An 18,124-nucleotide genomic window follows, 5' to 3' on the forward strand; every position below is an offset into this window, starting at 1 on the left:
TCTCTGTGAAAGGCAGGTCTACTTATCCTCCTCTTCACAGAAGAGTTGGAAAATCTTCTGCGCCTAATAAGGTGCATATTTCAGTAAGCAGCCAGTATTTGTAGATGTGTGCAAATATTGCCGCTTCTTTATTGTTTATTACCGTCAAATTCAATACATTAATTAAGACATAAATGTAGGCTATTGCATACCAATCCATACACTTGCCTTGAACATCGAGGTATATTGTAACCTCCACGCCAGAATGGCCATCGTGGCTTGACGCGTGACACTTCAGTGATTCCCCATGCATGGACCAGTCCACTGACAATGTAGCGTAGCTGGTACTTGTAGTTAAAAAGTTAGGCTTCCCGGTGTGGGTAGTTGTGTCCTGTGGTATCACCTGACCGGCCAACGTCCAAATGAATGATGCCCCCGGGTTAATGTCTGGTACCAAGCATTTGAAGCGATGGTTTGTTCCGTTCACGAGGTAGGACGTGTCACCGGTAGAGTAGTGTGCGTTGGAGTCCGACAAATTCATGCTCGTCGGAAGCACTAGATGAACATTACAAAAACAATGAATTTCTTTCAGACACCTTTACCACCAATACACTATGCAAGTGGTTTACTAGATGGGAGAGGTGGTAATGTCGCCTTAGCATGCCATTGATTGTATCTGATTTTTAAAAGGTAAATGCTTTATTCTTCATTGGTTACATTTACATCTATACTGTTCTTAAACAAAATCCGATGAAAACATAATCTCCTTGGTGGAGGTAAAAACCTCACAACTGTAGCATATTGTTAATATAACCTTGACCCTGACACAGTTGTCTGACATAAGCATGCAAGAGTTGTTTTTTTATTCCGTTGCCTCTTACACCCAGTCAGCTTTATAAACAAGGCTTTCTCACCCTGACTGTTTGTGGTGATGTCATCGATTGCAATGTCTCCCTGATAGTCGCTCCCCCGTACGGCCTCGATCGCTAAGCTGAAACTCCAAGTTATGTCTGTTATATTTATCTCAGCGGGAAGCCACGTTGTTCCGTTGGTCTGCTCGCCAGCTCTTGAGAAAATACGGTTTGCTTCACCCAGCGTTCCGTTCACAGGAATCTGGTAGACGTTTAGAGTTCCTATATGAGTTTGAAGTTTTACATAAATTAAAATTAAAATTTGTAATGTTCTGGAGGGCATGATAATTCGATCATGAGATAATGACAGCACGCATTTGGCTGTTACTATAGTCCTAATGTGTAACAAGCACATGTTTTTAATGCATATTTAGGACAGGGGTTTTTAAGTCAAAACTATTGTGAACATTAACACTTTCAACCCCACTGTACCAGATTTGCTTAATGTTGTCTCCCAGTTCGATACTGTAGAGTCTTTTGGGTACACAAAATAGTTGTGGAGTCTTTCTGGCCTCCTGTTAGAACTCCCACGCGGAGTATTTAGAAGAAGAATTGACCAAAAACCAAGAGTCAAGTTGTCCCTTTATAATACCACTGAGCATCGCCGACACAAACCAGTAAAGTTCCTCACTTTTGGCAGCCATTTCTGATTGGTTGGCAAGAAACGCGCGCGTGGGTTTGCTTGGTCAAGTCATCCATATGCCATCGTTGAAGTAGATGAAAGTGCACACATTTTGGAAGAAATCTTCGCCGATAGCGGGTCGGACATTTCTTCTGGCGACGAATCCCCACCCGTGTCTCTGTATTTTAGTTAAGAATAATTAAAGGTGCATACCCCGTGCTCTTAAAAAATATGTTATTTTCCTCCTAACGAATTTTGAATTTGAATGTTTTGTTCTGAAAAACTGCTTTATTCCGATTTTGGGCGTCAGCAACCCTTTGAAAATGGCTGCCTTTTTCTGCACAAATGAACCCGCCCTGCGAAAACCGAATCATTGCCTGGCAGCCAATAATTCGAGTTTTGAGAAGAAATTATTCAATAACTAAACGTCCAGTGAATTGTTTTCGTTCGATGACTCCATCAAAAGTGAATAAACGTTATATTACTTTGAAAAATAATATTTGGGAACTACAATTCTAATTTTCGGAATGAAACTTGACAAGGACATGCGGATACATTTCGAAAAACAGTGCAAGTTTGATTGTGGTTGCCCCTAGTTTCAACAAATAACTATACTCTGACAAAGAGTGAATGTGTGTTGCATTTTGATTTTGAAAATAATAATATTGGAGGGCTGTCGTTTTAATTCATTTTCCTATTAATTAAAAGTGCATCATTAGGTCAAAGAATAACAAAGGACACCCCCACACTGTGACATTGCTTATCGTACATACCTATCGTGTTTCCGTGCATGTTGTACCAGAAGTTGATAAACCACGTTAGGCCAGGGTAGTCTGGATTGTACTCGAATGTGCCGCTTAGAAGTACGGCATTGTCCCCGGCACTGCGTGGACTACTTGCTTCGAGGTAGCAGTAATGGCCTGTTCGACCTGTGAATATATATCGTATAAAAACAAATCATCCAAGATATGCATTTGCAAAACTTTTGTCGGCCAGGTTTACACGGATAACAACGTCGCTCTAAACTCGCCAACCGGTGAAATGTTATTACAACATTCTGCACCCTTCCTACCCGGTACCTGGTACCGGGTACAATTGAAGACTTGTAAAACTTATATGTTTCAATATTATCATCGTTAGGGATGAGATTGTCCATGTAAAAAGGGCCTATAATTCGAATTAAAGAACTGTACGATGAATTTCTTTCCATGACGCGTTTCTCTCAGATTCTTCATGTTTAATTGCAGGCAGGTGAGTTATAACTGTAGTACCCCACGGATAACGTATCACCAACCGATAATGTAACAACAATTGACCAATACTGTATCACTAACCGATAATGTAACACAAATGTACCGATAGTGTAGTAGAATGTACTTCACTATCAGTCAAGTTTTGCTACATTATTTATACATCATCAGTTGTAACACATGTGTCTGAAAAATCTCAAGCCTCTTCAATTTATTACTAATTCGACTGATTTCTTTGTTTAGCCAAAGCGGCCGTCTGTGACGTGGCTTAAAAACAGGTCAAAAAGGAAATCACAGAAAACTTGTACGTGTCAACTTCTTCAGATCATCCCTCGGGTATTGTCAACGATGATTGTTTTCTCAGCACAACCTACCACCTATAGTCCTGTCGAATTCTGGGCCAGTCCCGTCTGATTCTGTTGGTCCCTCCTGTTGACACATCCAGTCAGTGTCGTCTTCGGTAGACTGGCTCCATCCACAGGTATTGCTCTCAAAGTTGCAGTCCGCACATGGTGCTGAGCAAAAGAGGAAGGGAATTAGTGTTGATAATGTCGCCTTCAGTGATGCCTTTCTTGGGGAGCAAGAGCTGATCAGAGAGAGAGAGTAATAATGTGCTGCAGCCACTGCATTTGACATTGAGGCTACTGCAGCTGCCGATGGTGCTGGGGCTGATGGTGCTGGGGCTACTGGTACTGGTGCTGCTGCCGGTGGTACTGATTACTAGTTGATGTTTCTAGTTGATGTTAAGCTTAATAATATTGCTGGTGATCCTAAAATTGATGCATCCCTTTGGCTTCCAAATTGCTGCTCCTACGTGACCCTATCTAATATGCATGTAGTATTTCTGTCTCTGATGCTGTATTTTTATTGCTGTTAACCGTTAATGACTCCAAGAGGGAATCACAAAGCAGACATGAGACAAATATAATTACTGAATGGAACCAGGAAACCTGTCACGTACCTTTAGCTTGTACGTCATCGATTGCGATATCCCCCCTACTGTAACTACCGTAATGTCTCGACTGATGTCTCGCAACAATTGCAATGCGGAAGTCGGAGGTCACATTCGAAATATACAGCTCAGCTTCAAGCCACGTTCTCTCATCAGTTTGCTGACCGCTTCTCGTGAAGATAACCTCACCTTCACGCAGTGACCCACTGACGGGCACCTTGTAGACATACAGAGTTCCTGTTACCAACATGAAAACATGCCGCATTATTCAAATCATGAATGTTTATGAGTACATTGCTCAGAATAACTTCATAAGATGACAGAAGGAATGTTCCATTCCACGAGGTGAAGCCGTGTGGAGTAGAAAATTTCATCCGTCATCGAATGAAATTATTATTTCCATTGTACGGACGTGTATGAAACATTCAATATTTGTTTTATACAACGCCTGAATAAATCCTCAATTACCTACCTACCTATACCAATCAGATGATGGGGATTTATTCAGGCGTTATTTAATATGGAACAACTCCCTAACTAGAAACGAAGAAGGTTAAATGTACGAGAGGTTGTTCGCTGTCGTATCGTAACGTCTTGATACAAGACACTGTCTAGTCTATCCGCATGTTTTACATTACGAAAAACCACTATGCACAGTCGAAATGTGTTAGGTTAAATTTTTGTGAATTTTACCTTTGTCATCAAATATTTAAACATTTCCAATTACTAAATGTTTCAATTTCTTTAATAAATCCTTCCATTGTAAGTTATAGGCTAAAATCGAGAAACAAAGGACGTGATTTTTTAAACGAACGCACACTTTAGGTCCATATGAGTTTCGAGGAAGTGCAGCCATTTTCTTGCAAACAATCATTTCCTTCGGTCAACTTCCGTGCTCAATCTAGCATGGTGTCAACAAATAAATAAGTAAAAGGCAACTGGAATGAGATTCGAAAATCCGTAAACATGATCCTTTCAGCGATTCTATGACACTACACAGAACACAACATTTTAAGGTCCCAGACTGTACCATGACAGAAGCAACATCGACATTTTAAATATTTCAATAAAAGTTCCCAAATTCTTAATACAGTTTAGAGGTAAGGAGATTTGCACCACCTATGGTGTACCTGCAAGTTCATCCATCGCCTCTTACAAGAAATAAAACAAAGAAAACGGCCGTCATTTTACAGACGTCTCCTTTGAAACTGATGTGTGTCTTAAATTCAACGTACCAATGTAGCTCCCGTACATGTTGTACCAAAAACTGAAGCACCATGTACGGTGTTGTGTTGACTGCTCGTGGTCTATGACAGGGCTCAAAAGCACGGCTTTGTGACTGTTAGAATAACCGTCGACCTCTAAGTAGTAGTAAACACCGCTGGGGTCTGATAATAGATCACATCAACAAGATAAATATTAAAACAATAATGATACATTACTTTTGGAACTGGGGCGTTGCTAGATGAGTACGGCAGAAAAGTTATAAGATTGTTCCTTTTATGATACAAGCATGGAATTTGGCACACAGTTTAATGAGAAAGATATTTGGTTATAGGGCCATCGCAAATTTTTCCTTTGAAAAAATATAGGTAGATTAACAAGCGATGACAGCCATTTTGAAAAATTTGAAAATTGCTTTCTACTCTACTTATGTATTGTTCAAAGGTCAAATTTGCGATGGCTTTGTAGCCAAATATTGTTTTCTCATGACATATTTTGACTGTGTGTCAAATTCCATGCTTGTGTCATCAAAGGCACACTTCTCCCAAATATTTTCCCATCTGCCCCACTAGATAATCGAAGATAGCCAGCACTTAAAATGCCGACGATACTGCATTGAGGGTCGAGTGCGTTGCATGAAGTGCTCTTTATGATGCAATTGCTGGGCGATCTGGAGTGTGTCCTTATTTTTCACTGCAAACTCGAATCGTTTCAAGATGAGGCAGTGTTCAAATAGAGGAAATTCCCGGGGCTTGCTGCGGTTGGTACTTGGGCCATCACAAAAGAAATTCCAACTGAAGCGGCGGTTTGGCCCACCTGTAAATACCAGAGGCGTGGAAACAACAAAGGAGGAAACATTTGTCCACCACACATTGTTTGGGAGTCGTTAGGTTTCACTATTTAAACGCCACCTGGTCGTATCGATTATGTATCGCTCATCTACTAGGCCTACTTGTTGCTCTTATTTGCCTATCTCGATTTGGTGAAAAGTGTTTTATTGTGTAAAAAAAATACAGGCTGATATGGCAGGGGGTACAGCAAAATACACAATGTATGGAGAATGCCTTTTGAGTTGCCAGCCTATCTGTCCTTGGCGGGCGACACATAATCGCCCACTGCAAATCCAACTCCTTTTCTTTGTAAGTGTAAACTGTTGGCATAATTACCTTTTTGAGATCATTTACGACGGACACGATAGAAGGGCGCTATTCGCATTCGGTACATTGGTCGCCCTTCAATTGTTTCTACCAAACTCAATAAGGTTCTTGTATGTGACTGCCCTTTGAATCTTCACAGTGGGGCAGATAGGGGAAATATTTGGGGAAATTGTGGCTTTGATGACACAAGCATGGAATTTGGCACACAGTAAGAGTATGTCATGAAAAAAAAACATGTTTTGTTAAAGGGCCATCGCAGATTTGCCGTTTGAAATAAATATATATGTAGAAAAATGCAGGTAAAATAACAAGCAATTTTGTCTTTTGAACAAAGTATAGGTAGAATAACAAGCAAGTTTCAGAAAATGGCTGTCATTGCTTGTTATTCTACGCATTAATTTTTCAGAGGACACATCTGCTATTACTAAATATCTTTCTCGTGATATACTCTGACTGTGTGCCAAATTCCATGCTTGTATCATCAAAGGCACAATCCCATCACCTTTCTGCCGTACCATCATTATTGCAGTACAGCTGACCAGTACTACTCAACTCACCCCCTATAGTTCTGTCAAATGCAGGACCGGTGTAAGACGTAGGTGTGGGTCCTTGATGGCGCTTCCAATCAGTGTTACCTTCCGTTGAATGATACCAGCCACACAGACCTTCCTCAAAGGTGCAACTAAAACCGTAACCTCCTAAAGGAAATAAAATTAAATCGATTTGACATGATTTCTACCACCGGAAAGTGTGTATGTAAACAACAAGAAGTGAAGAAGGGTTATAACAAGTGTGGTGAAGATATATAGGTTGAACGGTTGCACCACTTGACAGATCTCCTGTGTGGGTTCATCATCATTCATTCGGCTGCGGAGCAGGCGACCACAAGTTTCCTCCAGTTGCTGTGATCCTGGGCTAAGGATGTAATTTGGTCCGGTTGCAGGTAACCCTCATGGTCTCAAAGAAGGCTCTGGATATATCTTGAATATAATGTTCGCTGTCGGCCAGGCTTTTTTTATTTACCATGCGGTATTTACCTGATGTGCTTCAAAACGATTTTCAATATTGGAAGTCCTGTCCTGGTCTTCTGAACAATCTTCAACATTGAAGCCTTTTGAGATCAGTCTGAACAACGAATTCGTCTTCAGGTGAACGCTACGTAAAATGACGTTGCTTTTCCCTGCACTGTTATGACCATAAAGTGGGCATTTATGATGACGTTTTGTATATGAGGTTTTCGGAGAAGTAATAATGATTGTAACTTTTAAGAATTGTTATTTGTTGTTTTTATTCTACTACGGTATCAGTTGTCAAAAAACTGTTCTTCCTCGGAGCCCTGGTTAAAACACAAACAAAGTGAGCCAAAAAAACTAATAGAATAGATGTACAACCCGAAGGTTAACAAAACATGTGTGAGCAGGTACTTGAAGAATTATATCGAAGGTTTAATAAACCAAAGGTTTAATTTTCAAGAGCTTAATTATTAGTATCACTGCCTGAGACAGAATTAGATGCGTGGTCTCCATTGCCGATAACAGTTCTACCTGGTGTTTTTTTTTGCCGTGTAACGTGAGCCACCGTGGTCTCTCCGTTGGTTGTACCGTGTGATATTGGGTTGCCACGGGCGGGCGGAGTAAGCCGCAAGGCGGCCAGTTGTACATCTGTTTCTGTATGTCCGTATAGTGATACACACAAACATTTTTTTTGTATTGAAATCACCGATTTTATCTGTCCAGTTTAATAGCTTCATATCTGCCATGTAAAGTTATTTACAAGCATTCGTACTAATGTTATACCTTGATGTGTTATAATCGCGGCACATCCGTACCAAACATTATCAAATTTAACTAAACAAAATGGTCCTTCGGTTAAAAAAAATATTCTAAGGAATAATGCAGAACCACACATACTCACAAAAGAGATTTATTCACATGGTGCTACCGCAAACTTATCTTGTCTTAGTATCTTTCCACCATGCAAACCTTCAAATCTCAAGAATAATGCAAACAAAAACTGAAGCTTGTATAATAAAGAGGGTTTTTTGTCTGAACTTTCCAGGTAAGACCTCCCTTGAGAGTGTACAGTGCATAAACCTTCGCCGGCTGATCGTCGGGCATGCGCAGAACATGCTCCAGGAATTTCAGCTGGCGGGTTCTTCGCTGAACTTCAAGAGGGACTGTGTTGGTCAGGTTGTAGATACATGTAGTTTTGTTTGGAATTCTGTCCATTCGCCTGATGTTCAACATGATGCGGTAACATGATGTTGCAAAGGCGTTAATGTCTGGGTTAATGAGATCATTAATAAGATATAGATTCCTAAATAAAATATCATTTCGGCTTCTTCAATCAGATTTAAATTTCAGCATCAAAACAAATCCAATCACTGTGTTTCTTTTGTTGATTGAAGCTGGATAATAGTACTAATAATGCTAGCAGGCATTTATATAGCGCTTACGCCACAACGGGGTATCAAAGCGCTTTACAAATATTATTTTTCCTGTTTCAATGGACAAACGCTCCTGAAACCTTCTCAACGGTCTGGAGGGTATACACGGCCGGTAGGCAGCCATTTCGGCGCTCTTGGCCGTAATCAACCTCTTACAGTCGCCAACAATGCCCCCTACTCATTTACTCCTGGGTGGGGAGAAGCAATGAGTGACTAAGCGCATTGTTCAAGGGAACACGCGCCATAACCCCGAGCTGGACTCGACCAATAACCTGCAGAATTACCCGCAGACCACAAATGTAATGCTCCAAACACCATTAGGCCACGGCACTCCACATGTAAAATTGTCGATTGATTGGCAAGCACGCCAACATGGCTGCCTTTATATTTTCTGATCGTGGTTAAAATTAACCCTAAAAGGGCCGGGTTATTTTGACCAGCTCTCAGACGGGGGTGGGGGGGGGGCGGATCCGCCCCCTCTAAGATCCTAGCCATTGAGTGACGAAAATTTTAGAAACTCTGTACATGCATAAAGCAAATCGTCATGAACATATCCAAGAAAGTTAATGACTATAGGTCAAAGGGTTTTGGAATTATGGCTAATTAATTATTTATATGTGCAAATCTGCTCTGTGTACACGACGTATATGGGAAAATTCAGTTTTCGCGCTGATTTTTATGTTTTTGGTATCAAAAGATGCGCAAGGCTCGAGGCTAAAAAGTCATAACAGATCAGGTCGCGAAAAAAAATCAAGGCTATCGCGGAAAAAAATTGGGGGAGGGGGGCGGATACCACCCCCGGCCCTTTTAGGGTTAATGGAAAAATAAGAATACTGAGCATTGCCAAACGGACTGCAGGGGAGAATTGTTGGGAAATACAGCAGCCAATCTTTATTTCTAGCGCTAGGGTTTACTTGTGCACACGATCCCATCATTTTCAACAACCTCGTCCCCAGGGCTTACTTTACTTTCAACCTCGTTTCCAATAGTAAGCCCTGGTATTTGAACATGTTTCCTGTATCCTGATTGAATAGTGCAACTAGCAGGATAATGGATTTTATTTGTGTATTTGGTGGTGTTATTTTTCAACGTGTTTTCAAGTTCATTGTCATTATTACGTCCACACCTCAAAAATAATCTTTTTTTACCCAATTTGCTCATATTAATATGGATATACTGCTTATTGGCTGGATGAGATTGTAACATTTGAACTTTGAAAATAAATTGTATTTCCGTAACTGACGAAGCGACGAATTGATTATGTGTTTACCCCAGACACCACATAAAAAAGCAAACGCTGATGTAAAGCACAGGTATCCAAAAAAAAGTGCACATACAAATGATCAAATACCAGGGTGAGAGAGCAGGTGGGAACGTACTGCTCGTCACCCTGGGGTCGAAGCTGCGTTTTCAATGCATCCAACCTGTAAGTGATATATCATCGATGGAGATGTCTCCTCGATACCGCCAGTAGGAGCTCGATCGTCGTACAACCTCGAAGGCAATTCTGAAACCGGGAGCCTCATCTGGGATGCTCATCTCAAACTCACGCCATTCATCACGTCTGGTTTCTGGACCTCTTCTATGAAAGATATGCTCGCCTTGGTTGAACTGTCCATTGATTGGTATCTTCCGCACTTCGAAGGTGCCTGAATGCCAAAGAGAATTATATACAAAAAAGTAAATGAAAAATAAGTTTCTTTCACTTCCAACTGAATAAATTTTGGACGCCGTACCGATTTAGTCATTATGATAAATATTTTAAAAAGTCGGTAAATTCTAACATGGATGCCTGTGCATGTGACTGAACAAGTTAGCGTTTGGACCGGGATTTCCACAATGAAAAAAATGGAAGTGAACTGACAAGACTTGCACGTTCTGTTGGTGCTGAAGGCGCTACACATTGCCTCTGAAAAAAATGTGCCTAAGCCGGTCATGAAACATTCTAAAGACCAGCTAAGCTCCTTGGAGTCCAGAGTAAATTTATACAGCTCGATGCTGCCATTTCGGCGCAACTAAATTACCTATAGATATTTTAAGTTCGAAGCTTCATACCACGGGCGTGGACTGACAGACCCTAGGTTTCATAACCATTTCTAAGATAAATGTAATAACAGTGCCAATCTTCGATCGCGATATATATATATTTTTTAATTGCCAAAGACTTACCAATGTAGTTCCCATACATATTATACCAGAAACTAAACCGCCATCTGAATCCTGGTATACCCGTTGGCTGAACAACAGGACTGATCAATATGGCATTGGTGTTCCAGTCAGGCCCACCGTAAGAGTAGCAGTAGTATCTGGTTGAAGCTACACATACAAAACAACCACAAAATACTTAATTAGAACGTGCAAGTTTGATAATCTCCCGGACTCTTTGAACACAAAACCAAATCATTACGTTTCTCTGTTTATTTCTGCTCATCTTTGTTTCATCAAACTCATGTGTCGAAAGCTTTGTTCATGTAATGTGATGCTGGATGACTGTAGGCATCATATTTCTTTTTCAGGTAAGGGAGTATAATTTTATCAAAGTCTGGTAGATTCGAAAGTTTTTATGAGATTTTGAATCAACACAGTGTTTGGAAGTATATCCACACATTTTTGAAATGTAACCAGAATAATCCTCGGGTATAAGTTGAATATATATCATATTTGTTAGACGTATATTCTCTTTCTAGGAATGGATTTTACTAGAAAGAATTTAACCCTAATTTCGATTTCCATTTTGTAATTTTTAAGGGCATATTTGTGCCTTGTTTATGCTAATGCAAATTGCAAAATTCGAGATCAAAAGTGTGATGTCATTTGAGGCAGAAAGGACATTGTTACAGCTATTTCAGCACCAACATTGGCCAGAATTGTGAATAACTTGCCGTTGTAAATAGTCTTTTCTTTCGTGATTCATTGCTGTCACCAGTACATGATTGTTAGCCAATGAGCAAAGTTTTCTAAGCAATGACCTCAATAGGCATATTATGGGCCCACATGTTGAACAAAATAAACCCTTAATTGAACAGTGTCTTTCTGAAATGACATCACAGCCTGAGCGCCTTCATTTGTCAGGAAAAGCATGGACATTTTTTAAAGTCTAGAAAAGTGCACTTTTTGATTAAAGAAATTTACTGAAAAGGGTTGTCAAATGTTATTTATACTTTCAAAGGTGCAGAAAATTGCCCAAAATATGATCCCAAGTAACATTAATTTCATGGGCCTTCCAAGCCACTTCTGTTTTGTTGTGAAATTAAAAACAATATCAATTAATCATTGTAATGCAGTCTACGTTGACATCCTGTTTTAGCTCAGAGCAAGACGAAATGTTCAAAACAAAAAACCCTCTTTTTTTTCTTAAGGAGATTGCTATTTGCATTCCGATCGATTAACCCCTGACCTACAAATCCTTCAGGGCATTATGCAAATTTGATTGTGCGTATTATTTCATACTTACTGCCTGGTGTTCTATCTGTGGAGGGACCAGTGCTGCCAAGCGGCCCCCGCCCTGCATGTCGTATCCAGTCCCCAACGTCATTCATTGATTGCGTCCAACCACACATGCCCTCTTCAAAGGTACAATCAAACCCTCGGCTCACTGCAACCAAACAAAACCACGCACACAATCAATTATCGGTCGCAATTATTCCCAGCAGCCTGGGACAGATTTCGTAGTCCCAAAGATATTTGCGGTTGAGTATTCTAGATTGGGGCATGTGCATTGTGACACCTCTTGTTTTGCCTTTTATGAGTTTTGGTGGGAGATTCTACATGTCATTTGGTGATTGGGCCGTGGGTCTGTCTGTCTGTCTGTATAGAAAAATTGGCTAAAAGCTTGGTAATCCTTATGTGCCATCGGCGTCGCTTTTTTCGGTGTAGCATTTTTCAGCTCTGGCAGGTCGCATTTTTCAGCTCTGGCAGGGATGATTTTGATCGATTTCATACAAGACTGTAATGCAAGACTACTTGCAACACGGCTAAGCTCATCGTGCACTCGCACTTGCGCTCTACAACATCTTCTTCGAAGAAGGTTGACGCCATTTTGTATAGTGGTTGGACGGTATCCACAAGGAGGAAATGTCCCTAAAAGGTGAGCGGGGTGCGATTTGTAAGCCCTGGCAGGAGTTTCTATATGTCACCTGGCGGTCGGTCGGATGGTCGGTCGGATGGTCTGTCTGTCTGTACCGAAAATTGACCAAAAATATGATGTTCCATGTGCCATCGGTATCGCATTTTTAGCCAGAGCTTATTGTGCACTCGTACTTGATACTTTATCTAAAAAAAACCACTAATTGAGTTTATCGGGTTAGCCATATTATCCGACGTCTCAATAATTCATTTATCCATTCCTTAAATCCTATGCAATTCCGTTCATTTCGGGACCGGACTATATCCATCGGACTATTTTTGGTAGGGTGGTGGCGACTGCTGAAGAATGTGGTTCGAGGTTTGCATGATAGAGATTACAGCTGATTGTCGTCAGGCTACAGACCGAAACGTCTGAGATATACAATTCACAGAAGGCTATAAGCACCAGCAAAAACGCTTCATATTACTAGAAGTTGTCTCAATAGAATTGGACCATGCCAACCAGATTATTGTTTGAAATGAACTGATAAAAGGATGTCAAATCGCTAATATTGAAAAGAAGTCCAGATAACTAAACATGCATATGCCTATGCAGACGTCGGTAAATCTACAAGTTTCTGTAATGCCAGTATCTATATTTTCCAACCTCTTTCTTTCTTTCTTTCTTTTTTTCTCCCAAGTTCTTTTTTACGCTCTCCCTACTTTGCATCTATATATCTAAATTGACCTATCACTTTGTACCTTTTGGCTGACTTTTTTTTCTATGAGCAGCTGGTCTGATCGTTTATGACCCCGAGCTCTAACACAAAAAGTTCTCTCTTCTCAGTCGATAACCGAAACATATAACAATCTAGAATTTTCCAAACAGCCACAGGATATTGATAGGCTTTAAGCGTTCCAACCGTTCGGAATAATAATTCTACCATAATTGTAAAACGACTAGTGGTATCTGCCCTTATGACTTTAAAGAGAGTCCTTAAGTGAAGCTGAGTCCAAAATAAAGAAAGGCTCCTTTGATGATATCATATTTCCGAACCCTTAAATTACCCATTACTTGTGAAAGCAAGGTGACTCGGTAATTTGTTTTTGTTACCTCAACCATAAGCTCAGGGTGTTTCTATACGATGCATTCATAAAGGCCCATAAATATACTATAATTACTAGCTGCTTACTTCAATATCGCCATTAAAGCCCCAGAAATCTGAAATGGATCTTAGAAGGTCACGATATAATTATATACAAACAAAATATTAGGCCGGATTATTCACCGACCTGAGACTGATAACCAGGTCGTTTCGTAGCATAGGCAACCGCACTGCCGGCTAAGCAGCAAGGCTCGTGTTGATCTGATGCAGCCTATCAAACTCTTCTAAAATGAAATTTCCCCTAGCCAGAGTTTTATTATAGATTATGATTTGCTCGTCATGATGAGCGTCTTCACTGAAAGTCTATTATTACCAGTCTTTGCGACTCCTCGTGAACATTGAGGATAATCCAACATTCATAATTACGTAACGTTTAAGAGCGGTTGGAGTCTGGATGCTGATAATTACTCATCCAAACTCCAACCGGTCTTTAACATAATGTTTAAAACCGGCCGGGCACACATTTATTCCCTTATTATAGGAGGACACTGTACACCTTCCAGTTGACGCAGGCGCGGTTCTAGAGTCAATACTTTTGGGGGGCTAGCAGGGTGAATCCAGATTTTTTTTGAGGGAGGCGTGCTAAAATTTAGACCGGTTATTTTCTCCGGACACTTAGGCCTCCGAAAAAAAATAGGTGGGGGATTTTCAATGGGGAGCGCTGATAAAATCCTATAATCAGGCACACTTGATTAACTAAAGTGTACAAAATGCACCCATCTCACGACTATTCATTTAGGTGGAAACCCGTTCGCATGTACCTCACATTCTTACATTTTCCTAGTGCAATTTTTTTAGGTATTTTTTTTGGGAGGAGGCTAGCCCCCTAGCGCCACCTCCCCCCGTAGTACCGCTACTGAGTTGACTTTATAGGTAGTATTTCGGATTTTCTCACTTAATTAACTTTCAGGCAGAATTAGTTTCTTCCAACTTTCGTCCACTTGTCTCTTGCATGTACAAGAACAAACTTTGCTTAAAATTGTGTTTAAGCTTTCACGTACTCAATCTCAACAATACACAGCAGTAAACAAGAGAGACATTTTTAATGGTACACTTTCTTGTTTTGTTAGAATTAGAGAGATTTTGATGGAACATTATAAACTTTGCCCAGTGGCTATTTCAAAAGCATTAAACATACAATTAACACAATTTCTATAAACCCAGAGCAAGCACAAGTATCTTTTTCGTACCATTAAAAAAGTGATGGTGTAATACAATCACCAGGTGGTAGCTGTTAGAAATATACCAAACAACAACAACATTGTCCAATAAAGCTGCTAAAAGTTACTCCCATTTGCCCTTACCTTGTACAAAGAACGTCAGTCCCAGAACTAGACGGTATAAACTTAGGCGTGTCATTTTGTTCCAGCTTCTGCATTTAATCCAGGGCGGGTAAATCCGGCACGTCTGAGATTTCGTAGTTTTGTGCAGGTGTAGGCAGAGCTGCAATTACGTGGGTTCTGAAGACTGCCGATTTTCGGCTCTCCAAGCAAGAGTCACAAATATTGTTCATCAATGTCGTAGAAGCCCGTCCACGTTGAGATCATGCAATCAAGTGTCAGACCTGATAGCAACCCTCGTCCGTAGAGGGCGCCCCTGTTATCTTCACAGCCCAGTTACCCCTCCGTGTCCCCCTCTTGTACCCGCAGTGATTTTACAATACAATTATTTGTCGGTAGTTGCAAAAAATCAACCTTGGGAATCAGTATTGAATGGTCAGACACGACGGGCTGTGACAGCCAGTCACAGCCCGCGATTCAGCCCGCGTTTCAGCCCAGTGCGAATCAGTACCGCGATTCGGCCCTCAATGTTGTGTTTGTTAGCAAGAAGCTCATACAGTTAGTATTCGTTCTTACGAGCGGAAATGAGTCCAGCTGATATCCTTCGAGCTCGTGCGCACATGATAAAGAAATTTCTTCCGTTTTTATTGTGTGCCCCCAAGCGATGACTATCGATTTAAGGGGATTTTTTAAAGAAAAAACAACCTGGACACATTGAGAGAAAATGGCCCGAATTTGTAAAGCCCTGTACATTTTCAATGGACCGCTTTCTGTTTTTGCCGCCCGGCCCTTTTATGCGCATAGTGCATAAATATGATTTAATTAGTGAAAGCCAATAGCATGTATATGACGTACAGCTTTGTTCTCGCTGCGCATCAACAATGCAAGCCAGCATCTGCAAAGTGCATATAATTAATCCTTACGGTCTTGCACTTGCAACACATCGTACAGCTCATTTTCTACAAACCACGCATAAGCATTGCACAAGCGCAGAGCACTACTGTCCTGTCTGCTCACTGTCCGCAGCTCAACTCACCTATAACATGCATCGCTCACTGTATCACGTGTCTGCCTTACATTTGCATACACGCATAAGTGCACTTTGCTACGCGCCCTTTACGGTTTGCAAATTTAACATTTAAACCCGAACTAGAGAAATCTCTATCTGAATAGAGATATCTGCATTTGGAATAGAGGTATTTTCGTTCCCAATAAAGATTTTTGTATTTGCAATAGTGGTATCTCCATTTGAAATAGAGATGTCATGTGGATTATGTATATAGTTTAATTATGTTAATAATTGTAATGTGTAAAAAATACTTATTTTGTGTATATTTAAATGCTAACATAACGATTTCATGTTTGTGTCATAACAACGTTGAAAATAAATGTTCAGTAATAACATACATCTATTTACAAATAGAGATATCCCTATTAGAAAAAGATATCTCTCTAAATCTTTTTCTGGGCTTCGTATCGGCCGCTGTGCCAAAATGTCATCAATGTCAGAATGTGACATTACATTTTAGCAAGCGAAAGTGTCCGCCAGTCAATTGTTAGCGAGTCAAAGTGTCCGCCATCTGCGCGCGTGGCAATGGCTAGACTGCCGCATGCATACAGGAAAGTAAACGCGAATTGAAAAAAAAAAACAAGATTGTAAAAAAAAAAACACTTCTTACCACACATCGCGTTGGACGACCTCTGACACAAAGACCGGACACATTATTGTCTATTTCAAACAGATATATCTTTATTTGAAATAGGGATGTCTCTATTTCTAATACAGATTTCTATTGATGTCTACTTTGGGATTAAATGTTAACTTCGCACGCCATACGCCTTGGCCAAGCAATGCCATGCACGAAGCAGCCCTACATTGGGCACTAAGCTCCGCCTAGCCTGCGCAAGGGCAGATCGGGGGGGGGGGCATAAACCCCCACCCGCAAACGAACCCATTGACGTCACAGTAAAGACAGGCAATGAGTTCACCGCCATCTTTTCCTCAAAAAAAAAACATTGGTTAAAGTGTTCAGAAATTGCCTCAGATCGCACCAGAGAGAGAGCATCTAGAATCCAAACACTTGTCGGGGCCCTTACGCGAGCCCCGAACCCCACGCCGTAATTTTTTTACCCACATTTTGGGGGACCAAATTATTTTTGGCCGCACAAAAAATGTGTTCTGGACCCGCCCTTTGCCTGTGCACGCACACAAAAGCCACAGGAATATAGTCTTGCACATTCACATTTTATGCAATTTTAATACAATAGAAATAAACTTGCCCAAAGTCCTCACTGGGCCACATTATGCTCTGATTTTCGAAAAACAGTTCAGCCATAGTCGGCGCCTGAGGATTTTTTTGCCATTAACATATAGCTATTACAGGAGACACAATACTCACAATACTTTGTTGCAAATACGTCCAAAGTCACGAAATGACGAATAAGAAAATAAAATCTAGATGAGTATGCATTGATGAATGGTCCTTTTAAGATTCCACATGCCTGCGCCAAAAGATTACCGACAATAAGCCTGCATTAAAAAATAATAATAGTTTAGTCAACACTGATGTTTTACTCTGGTTGAGTTATACTCTTCTGAGAAAATTGTAACCGCAGTCTTAGAATCGGGTTAAGTTAAAGAAGAACAATTAGCGAGTTTAATGAGTTTTGTCATTTTTTTCTTGTTTCTTTTGTCCCTGTGGTTTGGTTTGCTTATTTGTGTTGTTTGTTTTTATGAACCGAATTCGGAGCAATTACCGTGTTTTTATTAATTCAAATTGGAGAAATTATCGAGACTTATTCACTTCCACAGAAAAAAAGTCAACATGTTGATTGCTGCTTCAAGGTTTTACCTGAACAAAACCGATACTATAAGGCCTATAAAACACACAAAAAATACGTTGTAATGACACATTGTAAAGATCAATTTTGACTTCCGAAACCTTGCTTTATAAAAGAACAGATATTATGAAACCACACTCTTGCCTCAAGAAAAGTGTTGAGTTTTTGATTGTATCGGTACAAGGAAGTGTATAGAAAAATAAATGATATGTCGCTGTCCAAAACGTGAAC

At 40.4% G+C, this 18,124-nt stretch overlaps 1 protein-coding gene across 1 annotated transcript in view; it reads right to left on the reverse strand.

The window, feature by feature from the left end:
* Positions 1-7,082, reverse strand: part of LOC119736207 (hemicentin-1-like) — a 28,340-nt gene extending 21,258 nt beyond the window's left edge. The window contains exons 1-7 of the mRNA XM_038210240.1: positions 6,653-7,082; positions 4,950-5,102; positions 3,724-3,951; positions 3,137-3,277; positions 2,286-2,441; positions 894-1,112; positions 208-534 (exon numbers count right to left, since the gene is read on the reverse strand). Of these exons, the coding sequence (XP_038066168.1) occupies positions 208-534; positions 894-1,112; positions 2,286-2,441; positions 3,137-3,277; positions 3,724-3,951; positions 4,950-4,968 (1,090 nt within the window). The 5' untranslated portion in view covers positions 4,969-5,102; positions 6,653-7,082. The remainder of the gene's footprint in view (positions 1-207; positions 535-893; positions 1,113-2,285; positions 2,442-3,136; positions 3,278-3,723; positions 3,952-4,949; positions 5,103-6,652) is intronic.
* Positions 7,083-18,124: the final 11,042 nt, after the last annotated feature.

The sequence above is a fragment of the Patiria miniata genome, unplaced genomic scaffold (assembly GCF_015706575.1).
Source record: "Patiria miniata isolate m_02_andy unplaced genomic scaffold, ASM1570657v1 HiC_scaffold_29, whole genome shotgun sequence".
Lineage (NCBI taxonomy): Eukaryota > Metazoa > Echinodermata > Asteroidea > Valvatida > Asterinidae > Patiria > Patiria miniata.